At 52.4% G+C, this 24723-nt stretch overlaps 1 protein-coding gene across 4 annotated transcripts; it reads right to left on the bottom strand.

The window, feature by feature from the left end:
• Positions 1–1828: 1828 nt before the first annotated feature.
• On the bottom strand, positions 1829–24574 carry IL17RA (interleukin 17 receptor A). 4 transcript variants are annotated; one of them, XM_059184349.1, is made up of 13 exons: positions 24269–24572; positions 14698–14722; positions 13840–13986; positions 12801–12913; positions 11377–11503; positions 9798–9845; positions 9535–9698; positions 8821–8904; positions 8352–8436; positions 7619–7630; positions 7261–7362; positions 5057–5098; positions 1829–4435 (listed from the first exon to the last, which is right to left on the bottom strand). In XM_059184349.1, exons 1-13 carry the CDS (start codon positions 24410–24412, stop codon positions 2934–2936), a joined length of 2595 nt encoding a protein of 864 aa, XP_059040332.1. In that variant the 5' UTR covers positions 24413–24572; the 3' UTR covers positions 1829–2933. The 4 variants fall into 4 exon arrangements, with proteins under 4 accessions (XP_059040332.1, XP_059040335.1, XP_059040333.1 ...); XM_059184352.1 differs by lacking the exon at positions 7619–7630 and having other exon boundaries at positions 7261–7404; positions 24269–24574; XM_059184350.1 differs by lacking the exon at positions 7619–7630 and having other exon boundaries at positions 24269–24573.
• Positions 24575–24723: the final 149 nt, after the last annotated feature.

Here is a 24723-nt window from a genome sequence, read left to right on the forward strand (position 1 = left end):
AGAAATTCCAGCTCAAACTGCTGAACCCCTCTGAGGTCCTTCCTAAGCAGAAAAGAGAAACCAGGGTAGAAGCAAAGTTGGAAAGCATGTCTACATCACCATCTAATCAGTGCCCGACCCCCCACCACCTCAACTAGGATCAAAGATGGCAGGCAGGTGGTCACACAAACCCACCCAGGAACCAGAAGCTGGACGCCAGGCCCAGGTGGTCGCTCCACTGTAGGTTTGGGTTACATGTTGACCCAAACATGTAAGTGGATCCTTCCACCTCCTTGGGCTACTTCTGCTCTACTCTACTTAGGAGAGGGTCTTTTTTTTTCCTTAAGATTTTATTTATTTATTTGACAGAGACCACAAGCAGGCAGAGAGGCAGGCAGAGAGAGAGGAGGAAGCAGGCTCCCCAGTGAACAGAGGACTCCCCCCACCCCCCCAGATGCAGAGCTTGATCCCAGGACCCTGAGATCATGACCTGAGCCGAAGGCAGAGGCTTAACCCACTGAGCCATCCAGGTACTCTTGAGTGGTAGGAAAACCCCAGCTTGTGGGACATGTGTTCTTAGAATGGTGTTTCTGGGTGAAGCAGGATTTTATTAGCCATATTTCAGAAGAATACGAAAAGCAAGGCAAGGCTTTATTTACACACACTCTTCGTGGTCTTGGCATTGGGCTGACAGCAGACACCACAGGCTGACAGAACTTCCGGCATGTGTGGTGAGCAAAGGCCAGTGTGAGCCTGGGGGCTCCAGGGAAAGGGAGGGAACGTGGGAGGAACCAGGGCATGACGTTCAAGGAAGGGTCCAGAAGCCCTGGGGAACTTCACGATTCCATTTGTACTGGTTATGTCCACAACAGGCAAATCCATAGAGGGATGGGGAGTTGAGGAGGGTGGGTGGTGAGGATGAAGGGGTGCTGGATTTCTTTCTGGGGATAAGAAAAATGTTCTGAAATTGATGATGCCGATGGTTGCTGAGTGGATGACATGGATGTGCACCGTATCTCTATAAAGTTGTTAGGAAAACAAGCAGCCGCCCTAGAGAGGGACGCAGTGAACAGTGCTAACGGAGGACACGTGGCCTCCAAGGCCAGCAGAGCTGGACGTCAAGGCTTGTGGGGAATGCAATGCAAATGACAAGTATGCTTCTGGGCACCAAGGCCACACTGGTTGGGGCACACCGGTGGCGTGTCCAGTCCACCATACTGTTCCATACTCTGGACATGGAGTAAGCACTTTGTGGAAGCTGGGGCGACACCATCAAAAGCTTGGTAGGCATGTGGCCCCAGCGAGGCCCACGGGCAGCTTACTGGAGGGAAGACAGAGCCTGAGAGGCCAGCAGCTGGGAGAATGTGGCTCCCAATCTTGCTCAGTCTGGAAGGGCTCAGAACAGAACACTGAACATGGGGCAGATTGCAAGTACACAAGTAGCTCATGGTTCTGGGGGCTGGCGAGTCCCAGACCAAGGAGCTGGCGGACTGGATCCTGGATATGTGGTGGGAGCTTGCTGCCCGGGTCACAGGACACCATCTCACTGCACCCTCATGGGTGTATGGAGCTCTCTGGGGCTCCCTCCTCCCGACCTAATCACCTGTCCCTCTGCTACTGTCACACTGAGGTATTTTGGGGGACACAGACACCCTGTGTGCAGCCCTGCTTCCCCTGGTCCTTCGTGGCCGTTGGGCTGTGTACAGGCTGTACGCAGTCTGGGCCTCTGACCTGCCATCCCCCAGGTTGTGCCGGGAAATCGCACAACTTTAAGGACCGGACAGCTGGGAAATTGTCCTTTGGTAACATGTGACTCCACGGAACAAAGTGGGGTTCTCACCAGAGTAGACACATTTATTCCTTCTTTTATTGATTATCTCCCTTGTGTGCACATGTCTGTGTCACACACACACACACACACCCTGGGATGGTTTCCCATCACTCCGTCCCTGAAGCTTGCTTGGAGCTCCAGCTGAGGGCGAGGGTACAGGCGAGGAGCTCACCCGAGTGCAGGGGCACAAGGCCTCCCGGGCCGGGACCCAGACAGACAGAAGCCCTCAGCTCCTCCCAAGAAGGCACCTGAAGAACAGCTTCTTTACTCACTAAACTTTAGCATCTCTCCTCGAATACTGCCTTTGAGCCTCAGACTTTTAAGTACAGAGAGGCCCATTTCCCTCCCCCTCAGAGAGGCCTGCTCCCCTGCGCCCACCCTGCCGGAGCCTCCATATCTCATACCCAGGCTTGGGTGCCCAGCTCTGGGACCTCTCGAGCTTGGGGGGTGCTGCTGCCCAGGGGCTTTCGGGTATTTTTGGTCCTCAGGTCCTTCCTCTGCAGGGCAGCAGGTAACCCTATCAAAGGAATGCCAGGCCACTGGGCTGATGTCCCAACCCCCCTAGCCTGGCCCACAAGCCCCTCTCCAGCCTGGGCTCCGGCTGTCCTGTCCTCCCACTCTAGCCCCCCTGGTTCCAGCCCCACCCCAGGCGCTGCCCACTCCAGCCATAGTCTCTGGGCCCAGCTGCTCCTTCTGTGTGCTTTTATAGCTGTAGGCAGACCTCTACCAAGCCTTTCCAACACACAGGACCATCCTGTTTGCTAATCTGTCACTCTCACCCCTTAGTGACCAGGGCCACTACCTTGTAAGATTTACCTTTACATCTCACACGCTTGGCAACAAGAGGTGCAAAATAAATGTTGCATGACTGAAAATGGCACGACGGTGGCTCAATGACACTGTATCGCTGGCTCAGAGCAGGGACGGGCTGTGGATTCTTGCTGGGACAGAACATGACCAGAAGGTCAGAGGAAGAAAATTCAGGGGCAGACCTAGGGCTCGAGAGGGCCACATCTAAAGGCAAACACTTCATACAGGAATCTATACATATATACAGACACTCGCATGAACCCTCGTGGACACACACACTCCCTTCTCTCAACACCCTGCGCGCGGGGAGGCCCTAGGGCTCCTCCGGCTCCACACTGTCCCAGCCAGAGCTCTTCTGAAGCTCTTGGAAGAAGAGCCTTCTCTGGAGGCTTCTCAGGTTCTCTAGGTCCTCGGGAGAGAGCTGCTTGGCCAATGTCCCCAGGTCCTGCTCTTCCTCCTCTTCCTCCATCTCCATGAGTCCTTCCGGGGGCTGTGGGGAGCTCCTGGAGATATAACCCTGGTCAGACTGCACCGACTGCCGTTGCTCCTCCTCGGAGGGTGTGCAGAGGTCTCTGAGAGCCACCGGGGCTCTGTCCCAGCCCTCCAGGGCCTGGCAGTTCAGACTCTGCTGGAAGAGGGAGAACATCAAGCCTTCGAGCTGCTCCCTGATGTCTTCCGGGAGGCAGCTGGGCGATGCCATCGGGGTGCTGCAGAGAGGCGGGGCCTCTGAGTCTACGGGGAGGCAGAGGACGCTGTTCCGCTGTGGGCCGTAGCCCTCCAACAGTGGGCAGGCCTCGTCTGCCTCCCCGACAGCCAACCGGCCTGCTGTGTTACTCTCGGTGGCCAGAGGAACGGGTTCCACGGCCTGAGCCGGAGGGATCTCCTCCACTGGGAGCACCGCGGTGTGGAGAGCCTGGGTTGCCAGTTCTCCTTGGGGCAGGAGTTGAGGGTCCAGCCTCCACAGTCCTCTTCCTTCCTCACTGATGAGCAGCTCTCCCACCAGGGCACCCTCGGAGGCGGGTTCCTGTATCAGGGGTTTCTGCTTGATGATCCCTCTTCCTGGCGGCAGTAGGGGCTCCTTGAACACCTCTTCGTCCAGCGACGGGAGGTCCTGGTCATCCGCTGAGCAAAGGTTCTCATGCTCAAACCAGTCTGGGCACTGGACCTGCCACTGCCGGAACCGCTCCACTGCCTCCTTGAGCTGCCAGCCGCTCGGGTTCTGCAGATAGTTCTCCCCTGTGAGCTCCCCGACACGGTGCATCCGGCCAGGTTCAAACATCTCCAGGTCCTGGATCCGGAAGTACACTTCCTCAAATCTGTCCATGAGTGGGTACCTGGAAGTGATGTTGAAGAGGTCGGGGATGTCACTCTCACTGCTGATGTCACGGAAGTAGCAGACGATGTAGGTGCCGAAGCAGGCTGGCTTCTTGAAGTCTGGTAGGATCATGTTCATGGCCGCGGTGAAGAGGTCCCCCGCTGGCTTCCAGCGGTCACACCGGAGTTGCACGGCCGGCTCCTCCCAGCCGAGGATGGCCTGCCACTTGGCCCGGGTGCCTCGGGAGCACAGGATGATGATCTTGGAGTTGGTCTCTACCATCTCCTGCTTCTGGCGGCCCACCCAGGTCATGACCCCCACCTCTGAGATGACCTGCTCCTCTAGCAGGTCAAGGGCCACTTCTGTGCCACAGACAGTGAGCAGGAACTGGGCGAACTTCAGGACCACATCCACATAGAGGGGATGGTCAGCGGAGTAGATAATCCAGACCTTCCTGGGCTTCAGGGGTGGTGGGGTCAGGCTGGTCTCTGGCAGGACATCTGAGGGAAACAAGGAAAGCCAGGCCCCTGGGTTTGGTTGTGCACCTGCACCGACCCTCAAGCCGCAGGCCCAGGGCAGCGGTCCCCACTGGTCAGCCTGGGGGCAACTGGACCAGCAGACACGGGCTCCCCATTCTCAGTGATGCAGCCGACGCCTTGCAATAAGGCCCGTTCTGGCTGCCTGGAAAGAATCAGTGCGGTGCCTTCTGGGAGAGTGAATTTCTTTCTCAAGATTCCCATCTGGCCTTGAGCCTACACTTTAATTATTGTAATTAAAAAGAAGAAAAGGCACAAAGATCTGCCTACAGAACACTGTTATAGTATTCTATATATTCTATAATCTGTTACAGGCAGGACCTATAACTCTCTTCATCAAAGATGGTACCCTACTCTTCCTTCCCTTGCCCAAGTGATTTCAAAAATGTATCCCAGCCTGGCCATTTGTGGTCCCCTTTGTGTGGGGGTCCTAGAAGGTGGGTCCTCCATGCTGAAGACTTCTGAAGGAAGTCAGGAGTTAAACTGCAGAAGGCAACCCACCCCTGTGTCTCAAGAGAACCCTCGAGCATGCCTTTGACAGCAACACTCACCAAACCCAACCCACCCACACCAGGAAACACTGACCTGTGCATTTGCTGTCATTACCATATTTTTCACGATGAGACCCTGAAAGAAAAAAAAATACGCTGGAGCGGCTCTTTTGGAGGAGCAACAGGGATCAGTTCCCGGGGGCCGTCTGATGGAGCGCTGGCCCAGCCCTGACCCAGGGCAGACAACTAGCGAGGGCGTTCAGAAACAACAGTTGGTAGGTGCTTTGGGGCCTTTGCAGGACCCCGTGCTGTGAGGAGCTGCTCAGGTGTGACTCCCAGGTTTGCCATCAACAGCTGGGAGATGTGGGAAAGTTACTGAGGGCTCTGGAACTCAGTTTCTTCCTCTGTAAAGGGCGTCTGTGTGGTGGAGATGAAAAGAGATTGTATCTGTGAAATGTCTGGCACATTGTACATAGTCAGCTGGGGTCAGGAATATTCTGTAGCACTGACCTAGCCAGGACCCCCGGCATGGTGACTAGGGGATCCCCCGCATGGTCCCTCGTTCTAGCAATGGTTCCTCTCCTCCCCACGGTCTGGCCAGCCCTGAGGAAACCCCCCAGTGCAGGGAAAGCCTCTCTCCCAGAATTGTCCTTGTAAGAGGCTTACGACACATCTCCAGAAGCAGCCCCCACCAGGCCCGTTTACAACACTTCCTCCGGGTATTTCTGAAGTGAGGAAAGGAAACGACATTCTGAAGCAACGGTTCCCCCAGAGACGCAAAGAAGGAACCGTGGTGCGGGAGTCAGTTCCTCGGTGATGTGGCAGGATGCCCAGAACCCACGGGTGGCCAAGGAAGACTTTTCGAACCTGAATTTCAATTCCCACCTCTTGGGCCTCTTCCCAGAACTACCAAAGGCAGTCAAACAAGTGTCCTTTCCTTCATCCCATGGTATAGGGGACTCTTCAACAGAAGGTCAGAGTGCAACTACAGAAATGAAGAAAAAGCCTCCCTGGCATCTATGGGGGGCTTTACAGTTTAGGAAGCACTCATGCCAGGGGGCGGAGGTGTGGGTGGGGTTGGGGGATGGGGAGGGGCTGGCTCAGTCAGGTAAGCGTCCAACTCTTGGTTTCGGCTCAGCTCATGAGATGGGGTCCCGTGGGGGCTCGGGGGTCAGTGGAGAGTCTGCTTGAGATGCCTTCTCTTTCTCCCACCATCCCCCAAATCAATCAATCAATCAATCTTTAAAGCACTCACAGAGATGTTAACTTATTTGACCCTGCTAATGGTCCTGTGGAGAAGGGCCCTCGCGGTGGGTCTTCCAGAGCCCATCACACAACAATTAATAATGACTGATACTTAACCTTGATGAACCTTGTAAGTTCTTGTAAGTGTGGGAACGGCTCTCAGGCCAGTGAAGGAAGGGTGAGGGGCCATGGAGGGGCAGGGGAAGGCCCAGCCCTTCACCAGAAGGCCCCAGGTGCTTTCTGCTCAGAACTTGGCCAGACAGGGATCCAGGGAGAGGGAGTTGCTATCTCCCAGCACCCACTGGCCAGGACCTTCCACGCTGGGCCATCCAATCCACACCCCAACCTTGAGAAGGAGGGGTTATTATCCCATTTTCCAGAAGGCAAAACCAGATCTAGGGTTTATTCAGTAAGCTGTAGGGAGGCAGAGCTGGGGGCCACATCCATGTGTTCTTGGCCCATCCAGAGCCTTCTCTGTCACATTATGCTATCTCTTGCTGTTCTCCCTGACAGATGTACGCATCTGGGGGGTGCAGGATGGGCTCGTTCAGGTTCTCCCACCTGCCTGGCTGATCATGTCTGAGGCAGGGAAACTCTACCCTTACTCTTCCAATCCAGTTCGTTTTAAAAATATTAATTTTGGTAACAATAAACGAAATTATGGCTAACATCTGTCGAGCAAATAGTGCCAGGCTCTAGTCTAAGAAGTCATATACATTATTTCATGTAATCCTTCCATTCGTTTTATGATGTGGGTATCTTTTTAATTTCTATTTTATAAAAGAGGAACCCAAGGCTCAGGGACTGAAGTAATCGGCCTGGGGTGTAAGTGGTGGGGCTGGGATCCGAGCTCATGTCAGCCTTCTGCAGGCTAAGCTCCTGACAGTTAAGCTTGCTGTGGCCCAAGAGACACAATGTCGGTACTTCAGTTGAGATGGAAGGGCTGGGACTACAGGGTGCCCCCCCAGTATGGCCTCTCAGAGACTGGAGTGGGAGAGGAGGGCCTAGGGAGACAGAGGGGAACAGAGGGGCAAATGCTGTGACGATACTTACCGGGCAGCCTCCAGGTCATGCAGATGATCAGCAGGATGACGGAACCCACCAGCAGGATGGAGATGCCCGTGATGAACCCGTACACCCACAGGGGTATGTAGTCTGTGGGAAGCAGAACGACATGAGTGACACGGCAGAGAAGGCCTGCCCCGCTGGCCCTGAGCTCTCCCAGCCCCGCTGCCCAGCCGCTGGGCAGTCCTTTCCGGCCTGTGCCATGACATGCTGACGACCTCCACCCCCGGGCTGGCCTCCTTCTCTGCGTAGTTCCAGATGAGGCTCAGTGAGGGACTTGTCATGTGGCCCCTGACGAAGGGCCTCAGGGACTCCTGCAGTGGATGGGAAGGACAGCTGGCCTTACCTGCAATCGGGACTGCAATGGGAACAAAGGGAAAACAGTATTCATTATTAGCAGTAATCACAGAATCCACCGCTGATGTCCACCAGGGGCCTCTGGTGACCTCGGCCCTACCCTGGGCGTTCCAGAGACCTGTTCTGCTTAATGACAATGTCTACAGGACACATGTGAGCTGCTGGCCTGCTAAGAGGTGCCCCAACTCCCACCTGGGGGCCAGATCCTCATTCCAGCCGATGGAATGGCTGTGGCTCTCTGCCCCCATTCGGGGCTAGGCTTCCGAGTGGGGGTGGGCCACGGTGCCAGAAGAGGGGATGCGCAGCTCTGCCACTTCCCTGCTGAGTGCTCTTGGACAAGTTACTGAACATCTCTGTGCCTCTGCTTCCTCATCTACGTACTACAGGAGGCACGCTCTACTTCATGGCCCGAGGAGTTGTGGTAAAGCACTTTGTGGTCCATACCAGAACTCTCGGACACGAACGATCCCCAGTTCTTCAGTCACAGAAGCTGAGGATCAGAAAAGTTAAGTGTCTTGCCCATGGCTGCACAGCTAATGAGAGGCAGTCAGGAGGCCAACCCAGCAGTGTCTCTACAGCTCTGCATTGCAAGCCTGAATAACTCCAAGTAAAATTAAAGTCCACCCCCACCCTTAGCACCAGGTCAGGGCTCAGCTCAAGGTGCTGACCTTCCTTCACTTTCAATCCCCCAAAATGCCCCAGAGCAGCCATACACCTCCTACCTGGAGCATCTGGAATTTCTGGGCAGGGAAGGGTTACGGAGTGTCTGAGACAGTCGTTGAGACAGCTACTGAAGAAGGGCTGGATCTGGGGGAGCAGAGAAAGTGGGGAAGAGCGGGCCGCTGAGATGCTGGGTGGGGGGCTCAGGCCTTCCACGAAGGCTTCCTTGCCAACAGAGGCTGCTGCGGGGAGCAGAACTGGCCGGCCACTCCAGGATCCCCACGGGCCTGAGAGGCAGATCGTCCATTGGCTACTGGGTGCCAAGAAGCCTTGCCCGGGGAGGCGGGGAGTATGGGGCTAGGGAAGGCAGACAGGATGCCTCTCTAGGCAGTGATCCCCACGGGGTCGGGGAGCCAGGTCCCTAGAGAGAGCAGGAGTCCTTGAGCTGCCTTCCTTCCCTACTCAGCCCCTCTAGGTAGAGTGCCCTCCTGTGCATGTGCTCCCACACCTGTCCGCACCACACACACCCACCTGCACTCGGTGGCGGCAGCACCAAGTCTGGTCTGACAGGGTGAGCGTGACGTTGGCCCGCTGGTGGAACTCCTCGAGTGTGGGCTGCAGGGAGAGGAGAGGGGGCATCAGGCTGTACTGGCACGAGCTTGCCGCAGCGCTAACGCAGCTGCTGAGAACGTGGCCATCGCTGTCCAGTGGGTCCTGGAGGAATGCCGTGCGGAGAACGGCTCTCCAGGTTTCCATTCCGGGAGAAACTCCATTTCCCTATGGCAACCGGCTCATTGACACAGGAACACATCTAGTGACCAGCGTTTCTCTCTTTGCTTGGGCTGCTGGGGATCGTGAGGACAAGCCTGTGCTCACAGCCGACTGCCTGACACACATTTTCCATAGAAACTCCACCCTCGCTTCATCTCGTTTCCTCATCTTTATTTCCCTTTTGTTTCGATACCCACGTTTTAAAACTCTTCAGGTCCTTTTCAGAACAGGTGGAATAAAAGGCAAGGAGAACCAGAGGGCCTGAGGAAGGAGGAACTGAGAGGATGGGGGAGGCGAGCAGGGCAGAGATCAACTACACAATGGAGCCCAAGGAAAGAGCCACCACAGACCTGACTCTACCCTGACCACATGTCAGAAGGAAAGATAAGAGCCAAGTGGTGCAGACCTGGGATCAACCACAGTACTGGGAGGCTTGACGCCGTGGCATTCACGCTCAGGACGGTGACGCCTTACCGTGGACACCATGAGGCCATGATGGAAGCAGCTCTGGTTCTCCGTGTGTGGAAAGCTGGTCAGCAGGATCTGGTAAGGGGTAGACTCGTTCCACAGGGTGAAGCTCAGCCGCAGCTGCTGGGCCTCTAGGGTCTCTGCCGTGATGTTGGGGTCCCACAGGCTGCCTGCCCAGGGCAGACACGGGTTGGGAGTGAGGGGGGTGTGTGCGCGCGCGCGTATGCACTTGGGGAAGCTCTCCTAGCAATGCCGCTGCCCGCCATTACCTGAGCTCACACATGGTGTGGTCATCCTCATCCTGGGGTCCTCGCAGCCTGCCAACCCGGAGAGAAGGGGAACCACTAAGCTTCAGCCTTAGAAAGTTGGCTTTTCTAGACTCCTGACACCAGGGATAACCACCTCTTTCCTTCTGGGGAGTCTGTTCAAAGACAGCCCCGTCAAAGCAAGCTCCAGGAGTGAACTGCTGCCACGTGCCAGGGGCTCCACAGAACTGGGGGCTGACCTGGTTGTATCATTCCCTCCTCTCTTAGAGAACCTTCCAGACTCAGCTGTATTCCTCAGCTTGCTCTGAGAGTCTCCGCCCACTTCAGTTCCTCCCCCACCCACTCCGCCCGCCCCAAGCTTTTGTTGAAGTTGCCTCTGACTCTTGACAGGGGCAGAAGTACTTTGTTCCTTCACAGCAGTGTTTCTCGAACTTTCCTGTGCATCACCCTGGGTAGTGTCTGATGCAGTTGGTCTGGGGAGTGTCCCTGAAAATCTGCATTTCTGACAGGCTCCCAGGTGATTCAATGATGCCACTGACTTACGGACTGCCTTGAGGACCACAGCTCCAAAGACCTCTTCCTGACTTCCCTTCCATAATGGCCTTGACTGTATCATTTTCACTTTGGTTTAAGAAGACATGTGACAGGTATGAACTGCTGTGATAGGGACTAGGTCAGTCTATTATAGGAACAAGGGAGGGCCTTGGGAGATTCACTCTTCTGACAAGCACTTACGAACACCCGACCTGTGCCGGGCACTGGTTTAGGCACTAGAGATACAGTGCTGAGTAAGGGAGAGCCCCTGCCCTCTGGAGAGCACGTTCCAGTAGAAGAGACCAAATAAAAAACAGCATAATGTAACATCACGAAAATATCAATGTGTCAGGGAGCGATGGTTAACATGAAGAGAAATAAAAGCAGGGTAAGCAGACTGTGTGTGTGTGTGTGTGTTTGTGTGTGTGTGGCACTCCAGGAATTTAAGAAGGCATTTCCTGCACTGCCTACACACAAGGCAATGGTGGGCTCAAGAGCGTGCACGGATGGGTCTAAGCCCCAGACCCTGTCCTCGGGGGGGCTGGGGCTCCATGTGTACTTGGCTTTGAACAATGAGCAATGTAGGCTATGGCTGAGATGCTGGCAGGAAAGGGACCTAGAAGGTGCACAGACATCAAATGACGTTTTAGAAGGTAAGCCCAGCGGTCTTCCTAGGCACAACAGGTCTGAGGGGGAAGAGGAGATGATGTCACACACGGGACAGCGATAGATAAATGTGGGTAAAAAGTGAAGAACCAGGCAGGGCAGGTGGGGAATGAAAAAGACAAAAGTGCAGAGCAAGGTGATGAGAGCTGGGACAAGGCTCGAAGCAGGGGTCAAAGCTCTTCCGAGTGGCTTGTCTTCCTGATGCATCCTGGGCAAGGAGCTCCCCAAGCACAGTGTCTGCTCATTCTGTAGGTACCTTGTGCTGACAACGGCAGCCATGGCCCAGCTGAGCAGGAAGGCTGCTATCTGAGCCACCTGCCGATTTCTTCTCCAAGAGGAAGAGCCAAGTGATGAAAGGAATGGCTTGGAAGGGCGCTCTTACCAGGCACGGGGAAGTTCCTGGACTGGTGGTTTGGGTCCCCATCAGGGATAGGTTTGGGCAGGTTGTGAACGGTCACCTCATACTCCTGGCCAGGTTCTACCACAAAGTGGCTGAAGGTAAAATGCCACTGAAGAGAGGGAGGAAGGCAAGGTTGGACGGGTCACACACAGACACACACCTCTCCCCCAGCAGTGTGTGCCCAGAGAACTCCACCTCCACCTGCCCCCTGAAAGGTCCGTGAAATGGGAAGAGAACAACCACCACGGCAAGATCCAAAATCAGAGGGAGACGCGTCTCTGCTCTTTGCTTCCTCTGGTCTTCGGTGCCTACTTAAAAAACCTAGATTTGGGCTCATCAGTAGACAGTAGTGTCATATGCCAGAAAATCTGGGGAAAGCTAACACAGTCCTCCTCCCTCGTCAGCCCACAGACTCCAGAATGGGGGGGTGAGGGAGCTAAGCCAGAGGACTCGGGGCTAGCACACAAGCAGCAGCTAAAAACCATTTGTTAAGTGACTCTTCCTCCTTAAATGGGAGAGCCTGGATTTCTTGAGAATATTCTGGAATACAAAAGTGCAGAGGGAGGGCTGTAGACCCCCACTCAGCCTGTGCCTGAAGGTGCCTTCATTGCAGAGATAAGAGAAGGTGTGAGGATATTTTCTGGACGGTGCAGATAACACATACCGATTTAAACTCACATCCTAATTAGTCTGGGTGTGGACGGAGGGTGTGTGGTCCTTTGCTTCTAAATCCATCTAGGCACCTGGGCTTCAGCAACCAGCCAGCAGTCAAGTTTGGGGGTTCTCATTAAAAAAAGGGGAAGGGAACTGTTCTTGGCTGCTTGGGTTTGCAGAAGATCCGCAAAAAGGCCCTTTGGTAGATTTTGACTGGCAGTGTTCAGACAGGAGCTTGCCCCGGAATCACCTGGAAGGCTGGTTCAGCACCAAAGGCTGGGCCCCGACTCAGTGTTTCAGATTCTAGAAGTCGGGGGTGGGGCCGAGCATTTCTAACTGGTTCACAGGACGTGCTGATACTGCCTGTCCTGGGACCACACTCTGTGAACTGATACTTTAAACCCGCCAAATATGAATCAACCTTTTACCATCGGGCAGCGAACAGCAAAATACATGGAGAGTTCTGCAGAACTCCCTCGCTTGTGCCCCCAGCCACAGCAGTTCCCAGATCTGGGCAGAGCTGCTCTTTGCTGGAGGCAGCCCACCCCCCCCCCCCAACCCGTAAACCTCGGTTACACAGGAAGAGAACAGGAGTGGGGCTGTGCAAGGCCTTCTCCTCAACTTTATGCTGAACAACTAGGGAACTCTGGGAGCAAAAGCAGGGGTGGGCGTGTCTGGGATGTTTCAAAAACCACATTCTGCCCCTCGCTATCATGAGAGGAACACAGTCCACTCTGGGGCCAGCTGCTTACCCGCTGGCGATGATGCTGCAGTCTGGACAGAAACTCAAACTTGATGCACAAGCGTTCATTGGTGTTCAGCTGCAGGACAGATAGCTCAGCACCCTCCAGGAAGAGAATGCTTGCTGCAGGTTGGGGAAGAGACAAACACAGGCCGGTCAACAGAGACAAACCGCTGGGTGTGGCACTTCCCTGCCTGTTATGCTAACTCACTCTTAAAGAAAATCTGTTCGCTGTACCCAACCCTCCACTTCCTGTTCCCTCCAGCTCACTCCTGGGCTGGGGGGAGCTGACAGCCTTGCAGGCGTTACTTCCCAGCCAGGCAAGGACACTTGAAACTTGATGCTGGGCCAGAGGTAAAGGCTGTACAGATTTGTGGCTAGGGTGTTGGCAATGTGGCCTGGATCTCCCAACCTGGCTGTCCCCACCCTTGGAGAAGCTGGGGTAGGCACCAGGGGCTATAAGGAGGATGAGCTCCCCAGGGCCCCGGTCACAAATGTGGGGCTGGCTCTTGTTAACCCCAATCTTCCTGATTCTGTCTATAGCTCTCTATCCCTGAAGAGATTTTGGTGGGGGAAGTGTTGTTTTAAAAACATGCTAGCCCCTAGGGATGCTTGTCTGGCTTAGTAGGATCTCAGGGTTATAAGTTTGAGCCCCATGTTAGGTGTGGAGAGGACTTAAAAAAGAAAAAAAATTCCTGCCTCTAAATTAAAGGAAAAAGCACACTGGCCAATGTATTACCATTTGGTATCACAGTCAGAGAATGAACCACTTGACTTTTTTTTCCGGGGTGATAAGGATTTTAGGCCCAAGGAAGGATGGTGGGTTGAGAAGACAGCATCATGGATTAATATCTAAAACACTAAAGAAGGACTCATTGACTGCATGAAATGATGGAGGCTTTCAGCATGAAATCTAGGCCCTCATGTCTGAGCACGGGTCCGGGACTCCATTCTGAATCTAGTGGGAGAGGCAGCAGGTCTGACGTACAGGCTCCCCTGGAGGAGGGTAGACCCTCCAGCACCGTCCCCCTCCCCCCACGCCCGCTCACCATCTGTCTGCAGGGTCCATCTGATGCGAGCCACAGGTAGGAGGTCTCCATGCTGGTTGTGGGCAAAGTCCAGGTGGACCTGGACATCTTTGGGGGATGAGGGAGTCAGATTTCGAGGGTGGATCCAGCTGTCATCCAGGCAGGTACCTGGAGCCGGAAAGTGCAGGAATCAGAGAACGCCACGTTCTGCGAGAACCTGAAGAAGCTGCTGGAGAAGGAGGCATGCAAGCAAGATCCCCCAGGAGTGACTCCAGAGAGCTTGATCATGCACACACAGGGCCTGGGACCCTGGCCAGCTCTGCCACCCCGCCTCTCTCTTCTCCAGCTTGTCTGAGCCCCTGCAAAGCTCTGAAGTCTAAAGGACATTTTAGGACAGGAGACAAAGCATGAAACTTGGTTTTGCGATAAAGCAGTGAAATGGGGCATGGGAAGGATGGGGGTAGTAATAAAAGGTGATATATGTTTTATACCAGGGCTCATCCCTAATTAGCACAGATGCCTGAAGTATGTGTCTCCTGCTTGAATTGAAACATAAAACAGGATCAACCTCACAGGTGTCTCTCACATTCTAGTGACAAGATCTGGCAAATCAAGTCCTATGGAAGACACACCGGGGTGGCACCCCAGACAATGTGTTCAAAACCTAAGTGACAATCCCATGTCTTACTTCCTGACTTTCGCATCACGGCTATTCTCGATAGGAGGCGCAGGTGCACACAGCCTGGAATCTCAGGGATCCCTCCTGCCAAAGGCTGTCACCCTCACCCTGAGCCTAGGGGGAGGGGCAGTGCTCCTGTCAGACAGCTGCACGAGGTTAGCACTTAATATTAGCAGGATGAACCCAAACAGATGACTTACTATTCTTGACTGCGCAGTTTAGTCCCTGTGGAAGAAAGGAAGGAGGTAATTACAGTGGGGAAAGAATGGTCATGCATCAGTCAGGCTCCCCATGCTTCTCTAGGCTCATTCTTAAGACTAAGATGTCCACAGCATCACCCCTGCTTTTGGGAGCCACTCCTGGGGCAGGGAATCATCATCTCCTCACGTTTCTCCCATCCTGCCCACCCAGGGAGAAACAGGATGGCAAGTGGGTCCAGTGGATGACAGAACGGAAAGGGCATTTTCTGAGTAACTGTTAACAGCTGGGAACCTCCCCTTTTTAAGAGTCTCATGCTCTACCGACTGAGCTAGCCAGATGCTGGAACCTCCCCCTTTTAAAAGACACTGAGAGGGTTCTCTCGGGGCACCCCGCTGAAAACCCTCTAAATACCCTGGGGCCTCGCACCTCCCTTCTGAACCACAGTGCTGCGAGAGAAGGGAACGAAACCACCGCTCCCGCAACAGGGTCAACTGCGGAAAATTCACCACCTCCCTACGAGCCCTCTTAGGTGCCAGGCCCTGATCGGGGTGACCGAGACAGAGTATTTCTCAAATCCTCACATGAATTTAGGGCTAAGTGTTACCCTCAGCCCTGTTTTATAGATCAGAAAAGCGAAGCACAAATGTGACCTCATAGCTGCCTCCCACTTTGGCAATATGTGTGAACTCTCTAACCCAGAGGAGCTCTGGAGAGCCAAATTTAGAAGCCCTAATTACAACCAGTAGGAAATGCAATCACTGACTTCAGTCTGGCCAGATGACTCTACTTCGGAAGATACGCACACACATCCTTGGAGCTGAGTCACATTACCACCACTTACCAGCTAAGTGACTTTAGGCCAGACACAAAATGTTGCCAGGCCTTGATTTCTTCAACTGTAAAATCAGAATGATCATAATACCACGTCCAGAGCATTGTTGAGAATTAAATGAGACATACATTAAGATCCTGGGGCAGGGAGTGGGCTGGTGGTGATGGCCGTGTGAGTGTGGGAGGGAGCCCTTCACTTTCCGCTTCTAATATCTGCATTACAAAAAGTTTCAAACAGCGGAAATGTATTTGTTTATTGATTACACAGTTAAATAAAATAATATAGCACCACGAACCGTTACACAGGCCGCTTACTAGAAGCCCTAAGAAAATCATGATGAAGAATTTTGTTGGCTGCAGGGTTCAGGGAACCATGTCACTGCCTGCTCAATGACACAATATTTGTCCAGTGTCTGGCACATAATGGCTGCTCTTTAATTACTGGCTGCCTTTCCTCAGAGCTTGGCATTTAGTAAGCACTCAGTAAATGGAAGCTTTTATTATAAGGGGTGACCTACACATATTCAGGTTTGGCAGTAGAGCAAGGGAGGAACCCAGGCTCGGCTATTTTGAATTACCCACACGCGCAAAATGGACCAATCAGTTGGGAGTAGAAAGACAGATGTTGAAGCAGATCAGGAATACAATTTTCAGGACAAGAGAGGGATTTGGTGTATGCATGTAAACCGGGTGTTGGGGTCAGCAACTGCCTGTCTCTCTCAAAAGGGAGTAGAGAGACAGGGTAAAGATGGGAGAAGATGGCCACCAGGGTTCACTCACAGAGCGGATACAGGGATGAAAACCTTGCACATGCTCCGGGACTGATTCTAAGCATGACATTTCACCCAGACCCTACCCTCTGGGACACCAGCTCATGAGCCCTTGGGGTCCTGTCCAGCTCTGGGCGCTGAATTCTCCCTCACCCAGGGCCATCAAAACTCTGCGAGGCACTCCTCACACATTCAACAGAATCCACCAGCTGCTTCTGCTCACTCTAGGGTCACTCTGTTTCCAAGGCGGCAAGGAGATTAACCTCCACGCACATGCTCATTTCTCCTCCCACCAGAAACTTCTAGGACTAGGGCACAGAGGACAAGACACTGCTGTCCACCAGGAAATATCACGTAAAGGATAAAGAGAATGAGTTACGGGGCGCCTGGGTGGCTCAGTGGGTTAAGCCGCTGCCTTCGGCTCAGGTCATGATCTCAGGGTCCTGGGATCGAGGCCCGCATCGGGCTCTCTGCTCAGCAGGGAGCCTGCTTCCCTCTCTCTCTCTCTGCCTGCCTCTCCATCTACTTGTGATTTCTCTCTGTCAAATAAATAAATAAAATCTAAAAAAAAAAAAAAATAAAAAAAAAAAAAAAAAAGAGAGAATGAGTTACGTAGCTATCTTTTGACCTGGAGTGATGCTTAAGATGTGTTGATGAGTAAGAAACATAAGTGAAGGACTATTTAGCATATGATCCAATTTTCTGTGGAAATAAGTGATGAGAAAACCCTTCCCATATATGATACATATGATGAATATCATTGTATGAACATGTAAAGATATGTGGACAGATATATAGCAGGTCATTAACACATGGGTTACTGGGAGTAAAGGGATGGAAGCAGAACAGATGAAGAGAGGGAAGATGAGGGGAAAGAGATTTAAGCAGAAAAGAAAATTATGCGTATCAGTGAAATACAGAATAACACATTCCGTTAGAGGTCATGGCATGTTGACCATAGACATATGTTATCTTCTGCCTCTCCCCAAACCACAGGAAAGTTCTAGGAAAGAGAACATTTTTAGGAATTTTCATGGACAAAGAGAAAACATAGTGGACAAAAGATGTGGACAAATTAAAAAAAAATTTTTTTTTAGATTTTATTTATCTATTTGAGAGAGAGCATAAGCAGTGGGTGTGGTGGGCAGAGGGAGAAGCAGGTTCCCCACTGAGCAAGGAGCCCAATCCCAGCACCCTGCAATCATGACCTGAGCTGAAGGTAGCCAGTTAACCGACTGAACCATCCAGGCATCCCGAGAACAAATTTTTAAAGGCCAAGTGGAAGGAGGCATAGACAAATGGCTCAGGTCAAGTGGAGGAACTTGGATCTGAGTGGTACAGAAGGGAAAAAGGACAAGAGAGAAGCCAACAGAACCTTTTAAAGCATCAGGTCTTTTAAAGGTATCATGTGTCTGGGAAGGTAGTATAAACAAAGGAACCGAAGGGGGTCTGGTTCAGTGAAGTTCTGCACAGGGAACGTTGGGAACCATTACCTTTTTCCTTGCTCTGATCTCAGAACACTGGCAGCCAAGCCCTGGAAAAGACCTCCTGATTCCAACATTTGAGAGTCCACTGATGATGGACAGGATATGTTCTTTATTAGCCCGACTCCCTGAAGTCCAGCGGTCAATAACCCCTACCTACACAGAGTATTTAATCAGCTTTTAAGGACCTCATTCTTCTTCTTCTTCTTTTTAAAAAAGATTTTATTTATTTATTTATTTGACAGAGAGACACAGCAAGAGAGGGAACACAATCAGGGGGAGTGGGAGAAGGAGAAGCAGACTTCCCCCTGAACAGGAAGCCTGATGCGGGGCTTGATCCCAGGACCCTGGGATCAAGAGCTGAGCCAAAGGCAGATGCTTAACAAATGGGCCACCCAGGCACCCCTAGGACCTCATTCTTTAAAAAAAATTTTTTTCATTAAGTTTTTCATTTTAATTTCAGTATAGTGAACATATAGTGATATATTAGTTTCAGGTATCATGAGTCAACACTCCATACATTACTCAGTGCTCATCATGATTAGGACCTTGTTCTTAAAATACTCTCAGATGGGGCAACTGGGTGGCTCAGTTCATTAACCATCTACCTTGGGTTTGGGTCATGATCCCATGATCAAGTCCCACATGGGGCTCCTTGCTCAGTGGGGAGCCTGCTTCTCCCTATGCATGCCACTCCCCCTGCCTGTGCTCTCACTCTTTCTCTGTCAAATAAACAAATAAAATCTTCATAAAAAAATCTTTTCAGGGGCACCTGGGTGGTTCAGTGGGTTAAAGCCTCTGCCTTTGGCTCAGGTCATGATCCCAGGGTCCTGGGATCAAGCCCTGCATTGGGTTCCCTGCTCAGCGGGCAGCCTGCTTCCCCCTCTCTCTCTCTGCCTGCCTCTCTGTCTACTTCTCTGCCTACTTGTGATCTCTCTCTGTCAAATAAACAAATAAAATCTTAAAAAAAAAATCTTCTCAGACAGCCAAAGAGTATGAGATACTTAAGAAGGGTTTCCTGTATGAAAAATAGATCAAAACATATACATTTTAAAAAATAATGCTGGGAACAGAATAAAATTAAAACAAACAAAATTATGATAGTTTCAAAGAGATAAGAGGCGACACTGACAAGGACAGGATACTTGTCAGGATACTTCCCTTTCCAAGGCAGGGTCCTTGGAAATGAACTTTGGAAATAAAAAAACCCATAGAAAGGGTTGGGCTTTAATTCAGGAAATTTCTCTGAAAGTAGAATAAACACAAACAGAAATAGGAGAGAAAATAAATGACTATTTAGAGAATGAATTCAGGAAATCAAGGTATGATTAACTGGATTTCCAGAGGACGAATATACAGAAAACAGAGGGGAAGAAATTAAAAAGCAAAGAAACACTCCAGACTGAAGGATACATACTTCTAAATTAAAAAGTTTCACTGAATGGCCTGGAGAAAAGGCCCAGATCAAGGTCCAACATGATGAAACTTCTGGAATACCAGGCATAAAAAGATCTAAATAATCCCAGAGGGAGAAAAAGTAGGTACCACACACAGAGAGTCAGCAAGGCCCTGGCCTCCTCAGCATCTGCACTGTTTGCTAGAAGGCAACAGAACAAGGCCTTCAAAATTCTGAGGAAAAATTATCTTTCACCTGTGATTTTAATGCCCAGCCAAATTAATAAAAAGTGTGAGGGTATATATGTGTATATACTTCCCTCACACCCTTATACCTTTTCTTAGGAAACTGTAGGAGGATATGTTCCAGGAGAATGAGGGAGGGAGGCCCTGGGAAGACACATAGAGGATCCAAGACAGGACAGCGAGTATGACAGTTACACCACAGGCCTCGCCAGGGATCTATTGAGGCTGGACCTAGAGAAGCCGGGATTCCGGGAGGGAGTTCTCTGGGGGGAGAGGGAATGGAATCAATGGAATTATCTGATGTTTGGAGAAAACAACATCTGACAAATCTGACAGAAAAAAAAACCTGACTAGTTACATGGAAGATTACGGAAGAATTAAGGCACTTATCATCTTGGAAAGGGAAAAGGAATTACACCAGAAAAGGAATGTAATCTAAGTACACCTATGGGCCTCAGCAGTGAAGGTTACCTACTTGTTACAAATACAGATAATGGATTTCACTAAAATTGTGTTATAACTACAATGGGGACATTGGGAGAAGCCATGGAAGGAGAAATGTAAGAAATTAAAATTTTTAGCTACTATGAGTCAATAGGTAACATCTAACACTGACAAGTCAAGAATAACAATATAAGTACATTTAGAAATGTGGAGGCAAATGCCAGGAAGGAAAAAAAAAACCCTAAAATAAATGGAAGGTGATCATCTTTGGGAACGTTTTAGGGAGCAGTGAGGGCTGGGACAGAGGTCTGTTGGTTTGGGTTTTATTTTATTTTATTTTTTTAAAGATTTTATTTATTTATTTGAGAGAGAGCATGCAGGTGCACATAAGGGGTATGGCAGAGGGAGAGGGACAAGCAGACTCCGTGCTAAGTGCAGAGCCCTAAGTGGGGCCGATCTCAGGATGATGAGATCAAGGCCTGAGCCAAAATCAAGAGTCTGAGGCTCAACTGACGGAGCCATCCAGGCGTATCCCACCCCCATTATCCTATTTTTACTGATGAAAAAACTGAGACACAGAGAGGTCTGTTAAGTGGCCCAGGGTCCCACAGAGCTGACCCTCAAACCCATGCAGTTTTGCTCCAGAATCCATGCTCTAAATCACAGCTATAACATCTACATGAAAAAAAAGGAAAAAAAAAAAGAAAAGAAAAAAAAAGGGACACTTGCAACAGGTAGGCCAATAGTCTCTCTCCACAGTGGTGAGGATTAAAAGGAAGGAATTTCTTTTCACTGTGTCACACTCTGTACATTCAAAGAACAAGACCAAGTGCCTGGTCAAGAAAAGTGGGCTCTGAAGTCACAGACGGCTTGGCTTCTCAGCCCAGCACTCCCTAGCGGGGCGACCTTCGGCCAATCACCCAGCCTCTCTAGGAGGGGGCAGTGGTGCGGCCTGGTGGGCCGTTGTGAGTGTGAAGGGAAGCTGCACAGGTGAAGCCCCAGTACAGTGCCTGGCCCGGAGCTACGGGTCCATGGAATGCCCTAGAGCCTTCCAAAGCTACAACACATGTAGTTTGGTGCCTTCACTCACCTCCACGGTATTTGCTCTCCCCAGAACCCTGTGAGGTGAGCTGCTTTTATCCGTGAGAACACTGGCTCCTTACCGTGGAGTGACTGACTCAGAGCTACAAAGCGGAGCTCAGATCTTTGAACCCCGTGTGGTGTCTCCCCTGCCCAGCCCTGCTGGGTCCTTCCAGCGGTTCTGTGCTGTCACAGTCTCTAGAAGGAAGGCCTGCCTGGTGCGGTCAGGGTGCAAAGTGGGGCATGATGGCCTGGGAACTGGTAACTGGGCTGGCAGCCAGGACTGCTGGAACGCCTCCACCAAGTACGAGTGTCCCCAGAACACAGCCTTTTACACCATAAGAGTGGCATGGCAACCGGAAGGGAAGGCTTAAATCAAACATTCTGCCACAAGTCAAAACCACAAAGTGCTCAGGAAAGAAAAAAGAATTTGTAAGATAACACATATCCTGCCTATAAAACAGTATGTTAACACTCATACCGACCAAATCCAAGTCACTGTCTTCCCTTGAGCTTCTCTGGGCTAGCTGTTTTGGGGGACCTGAGGGAAAGCCCGGGCCATGGGAAGGGCCAACCCGAGACTGCTCAGGAAATTGCAATTACTTATGGTCACTCCAATATCGATTTCTGTGGGGAACCCAAGAGTCATCTGGGTTTTGAGCTATTAAATCCAGGAAGCCAGAAACAGTGCTATGCCTGGTCTCAGGTAATCACTCCTTTTCATTCATCCATTCATTCACTCATTCCTTTGACTCTCATTCCACAAATACTTATCAAGCCCCACACCCTGTGTGTGTGGCACCAGGCCAGGAACAGAATAGGTGTACAGAAGGCTCCTCTCTGCCTTGGGAGACAGTCACTGAACACTCAATGCAACTGGGCTTTGGACAGGCATTTATATTCTGGAAAGTGGTTCGGATAAACTTTGTGATGGCTCACCCAGCCCTTTCTTGTGGAAGGGAGGACACCCAGCCACAGGCCACTTGAGCTGCTCAAGCTTGCAGGGATTCTAGGTGGTGAAGTCAGGATGCAAATGCAGTGCTCTGAGGAGGCAGAGAAATCTGAAAGGTGCTTGTTTCTTTCTTTTAAAGGGACTAGTCCAGGGGCGCCTGGGTGGCTCAGTTGATTGTGCCACTGGCTTCGGCTCAGGTCGTGATCCTGGAGTCCAGCATTGGACTCCCAGCTCTGCAGGGAGTCTGCTTCTCTCTCTGACTTTCTCCCCTCTCATCTCTCTCACTCTCTCAAATAAATGAATGAAATCTTAAAAAAAAAAAAAAAAAAAAAAAGGGGCTAGTCCATGAAGATAAGGGGGCTGTGAGCCAGGTGGGAATGTAAAGGCAAGGTGGGGGAGGGGGAAAAACGTGGGAGATCTAAGACAACTCTGGCTGATAAGTATCTCTCTCCAGCCCTGCCCCTGCTCCTAACTTTCAGAAGTGCTTCCCACTGAGCAATTAAAGTCAAACAAACAGTCTAGCCCCCACACCATGGCACCATGGAGTCCCTACCTGCCTTTCTAGCTGCTTCTTTCACTTCCCTGCCACACACACCCTCCACTGCAGCCACCCACTTTATCCTGTCCATCCAACAGCCTTGGCTCAACCCCTTTCTGCTGCCTGGACTGCTCCACAACCTCTGGTTCTGAATTTCCCCCACTGCAGGGCTGCCCAAGTGCCTTATCTGCAATGAAGAACATCCCAGCTTGAAATAAGTTTTCTTCTTGGAATTCTGCCCACTCTCTGGTTGCACAAAGAGCACTTGCTACAGGCTGCCCTGTACCATACTTAGCATCTTCAAGCCTCTTCCCCTCCTAGATGATTTAAGTTCCGGGACATTAGGGTCTCAGGGGTGTTTCTTGATAGTTTCAGTTCAGAGCAACAGTAGGACCTTGTATTTTGCAGGCAGCTGGCAAATGGCCATTAAAAAATGAACACCGAATTCTCTAGGTAGAATAGTTCTATACCAACTTCTGTAGGAAGGATCTGCTGCGCATATGTTCTGTTTCGCCTAAAAGTGGGAGTCTCAAGACCATTTCCCAACATCTTTCATATTAAAAAAAAAAAAAATCCTGCTAGTCATTCATCTCCACCCTCTTTTGGCAAATCCTCCACAAAATTAGATAAGGAGAAGTATCTCCTTGGTTGTTTCACATCCTCTGACTCAGATACTGGGTCAGAAGTGGTGGTGGGGGCGCCTGGGTGGCTCAGTTGGTTAAGCCTCTGCCTTCAGCTCAGGTCATGATCTCAGTGTCCTGGGATCAAGTCCCACATTGGGCTCTCTGCTCAGTGGGGAGCCTGCTTCACCCCCTCTCTCTGTCTGCCTGTCTACTTGTGATCTCTCTCACTGTCAAATAAATAAATAAAATCTTAAAAAAAAAAAAAAAAAGTGGTGGTGGGGGTGGGCTGAGGAAACCAGAGAGCAAGTGGAGGAGAGAGGGCAGCTTTGGGGGGAGAAGTTGTGGAGTTGGGCACGGTGATTTGCTGTTTGTTTTTTTGCCCTGAAGATGGTCCTCCACAAAAGGCCACTTCCCAACAGGTGGGTGTGTCACTTCCTGGGGGCACAGCCCGGGTACTACTTGACAGATACAAACTGGACCTGAGTGGTGGTGGGAGCTGGATAGATGGTGTCTTCATCCTTTGCCTAATCCTCAGGGCTTCGCCCCTCTGGAGAGGTGTCGCCCGGAGTTAGCCGTATGCCCTCCGCACAAGTGTCCCGGTCTCACCGTTCCGGGCCCTTAGCCCGCACCGGCCGTCCGGATTCGCGCGCAGAGCTCTAGGACCGCGGGGTCTCTCCCGGGGAGTAGGGCCGAGATCCGAGGCGGCCCCAGACTTCCGGACAGCGGCCCCCTAATCCGAATGCCGGAGCTGGCCGGACTCCTTTGAGGGGAAGCTCTCGAGGTCCGGATGGGTGTCCGGGGCTCGGGCCGTGGCCCGCCCCTGCACCACGGGGATTCGCAGGGTGCACAGCGAGGAGGCCGCCCCAGGCCAGTCCTGGCTCCCCCGAAGGGCCCTCCTCACCTCCCTTTCTAACCCACTCTGCCCGCCTCTCCGGCCGGGCCCTACACCTCCCTCTCCTTCCCCGAACCGTGGGGGGCCCGGCGGCGGCCCTCCCGCCTCCTGCCCAGGACGCTGGGTCGGGTCTTTTCCCCGAAAACTCCCTCTGCTCTCCCGTCCTCCCCGCAGCTCCCACCGCTCCAAGAGTTCCCGGGAGCGTGGCCGCTCTTCGTGGCCGACCCTCGGACCCTCTGAGAACCCCCGCGCATTTCCCCGCCTGGGGCACTTCACCCGCCCCCGCAGCATCCTCAGGGCGCGTCGGGGTCTCACCTCCTGAGAGCAGACTGGCGCCGGGTAGTCCAAGAGTCGCGGGGAGGCGCGAGCCAGGGACAGCCCGCTCAGGAGCAGGGGCACTAGTAGCCGCCCCAGCGGGGGCCCCGGGAGGACGGGTGGCCCGCGGCGCGGAGTCCCCATGGTCCCGCGCTGTCGCAGGGCGCTGGCGGCCCGCGGTTGGGGCTCTGCGGGGCACGGGCCCTGGCCTTCCCCTTCCTCGGAGAAGCTCAGAACTGGCTCTTCTTCGCCTGCTTCCGGCTTCCAGGCGCGCAGGGGCCGGGCAGCCGAGGGGCAGGGCTTGGGCCGGGGACCGGCGCCGCGCTGGGCCCTCCTCCGGCGGTGCGCGCAGGTGCTCGCTCCTCCCCTCGCTCCTCCGCCCCGCCTCCGCGTCCGCGCCCGGGTTTCCCGCCGCGCGGGCCGCTGTAGTCGCCTAGCCGTAGGCCCTCGGCCCG

The sequence above is a fragment of the Mustela lutreola genome, chromosome 8 (genome assembly GCF_030435805.1).
Source record: "Mustela lutreola isolate mMusLut2 chromosome 8, mMusLut2.pri, whole genome shotgun sequence".
In the NCBI taxonomy this organism is placed as follows: Eukaryota; Metazoa; Chordata; class Mammalia; order Carnivora; family Mustelidae; genus Mustela; species Mustela lutreola.

Bases quoted from the DNA above. Each gene is read 5' to 3' on its own strand.
- IL17RA (XM_059184352.1), bottom strand. From the start codon at position 24,412: ATGGGGACTCCGCGCCGCGGGCCACCCGTCCTCCCGGGGCCCCCGCTG. The intron at 9,699-9,797 runs GTAATGGCGGGC...TGCCCTGGGCAG, and splicing joins CACACCATGTGTGAGCTCAG to GCAGCCTGTGGGACCCCAAC. The intron at 8,905-9,534 runs GTAAGGCGTCAC...CTCTCCCTGCAG, and splicing joins ATGGCCTCATGGTGTCCACG to CCCACACTCGAGGAGTTCCA.